General features: G+C 70.3%; 1 protein-coding gene across 1 annotated transcript in view; it reads right to left on the reverse strand.

Moving 5' to 3' along the window:
* Positions 1–446: 446 nt before the first annotated feature.
* LOC113408539 (SH3 and multiple ankyrin repeat domains protein 1-like) overlaps positions 447–886 on the reverse strand; it is a gene marked incomplete at its 3' end in the record, with an annotated part of 1,160 nt that continues 720 nt past the window's right edge. Inside the window, exon 2 of the mRNA XM_026661846.1 lies at positions 447–560. Within this exon, the coding sequence (XP_026517631.1) occupies positions 447–560 (114 nt within the window). The remainder of the gene's footprint in view (positions 561–886) is intronic.

Consider the following 886-nt stretch of genomic DNA (forward strand, 5'->3'; position numbering starts at 1 on the left):
CTCCCGCCCCCCCCCATCCCCATGCATCGGCTGCCCTCTGCCTGCCCTCATGCACCTTCTTTCTGCCCCCCTTCCCCCCAGCCTCCCCCCACTCCTGCTAGCCTCTGTTCCCCTCCACATCCCCCCAGGGCTCCCCCCCCCCGCCACGTTGTTTCCCCTAGAAACATTTCCCCCCTCAGCCACCAGGTGCCAGCAGAGGCTTGGTGCTGGCCTGGGGTGGGGGAGGATGGACTGGGGAGACTGGCGGGGGGGGGCACAGACACCATGGCCCTCCCCAAGGGGCCTGGCGGGGGAGGAGGCCCTGGGGGGCACAGACTCAGCAGGGGGCAGAGGGGGGAACCAGGGAGCAGTGGGAAGGGGGGAGAAAGGTCCGAGTGGTGGGGAGCAGGAGGCAGGGGGAATCGGGGGGCAGCAGCTGCTGTGGGGAGGGGGCAGGGGGCTGGTACCTTGCTTTCCATCCTGTGTCTTGGTCTGCACCTCCTCCACGCAGTCCGAGGGGAACCAGCCGACCCGGCCCTTCACCTGCCCCTCCCAGAACCCGCCTTCGCCCACGCTCAGCACTGCGGGGAGAGCGCGGGTCAGAGCGGGGCCCCCTGCACCCCCATCCGCCCCCCTGCGCCCTCATCCACCCCCCTGTGCCCCCATATGCTCAGCACTGTGGGGAGAGCGCGGGTCAGAGCGGGGCCCCTCAAAACCCTGTCTGCCCCCCTGTACCCCCATCCACCCCCCTGCACCTCCACATGCTCAGCACTGCGGGGAGAGCGCGAGTCAGAGCGGGGCCCCCCAAAACCCTGTCCACCCCCTGCACCCCCATCCACCCCCCTGTGCCCCCACATGCTCAGCACTGTGGGGAGAGCACGGGTCAGAGCGGGGCCCCCCAAAACCC

Source organism: Terrapene carolina, unplaced genomic scaffold, assembly GCF_002925995.2.
Source record: "Terrapene carolina triunguis isolate 2854851 unplaced genomic scaffold, T_m_triunguis-2.0 Scaffold17961, whole genome shotgun sequence".
Lineage (NCBI taxonomy): Eukaryota > Metazoa > Chordata > Testudines > Emydidae > Terrapene > Terrapene triunguis.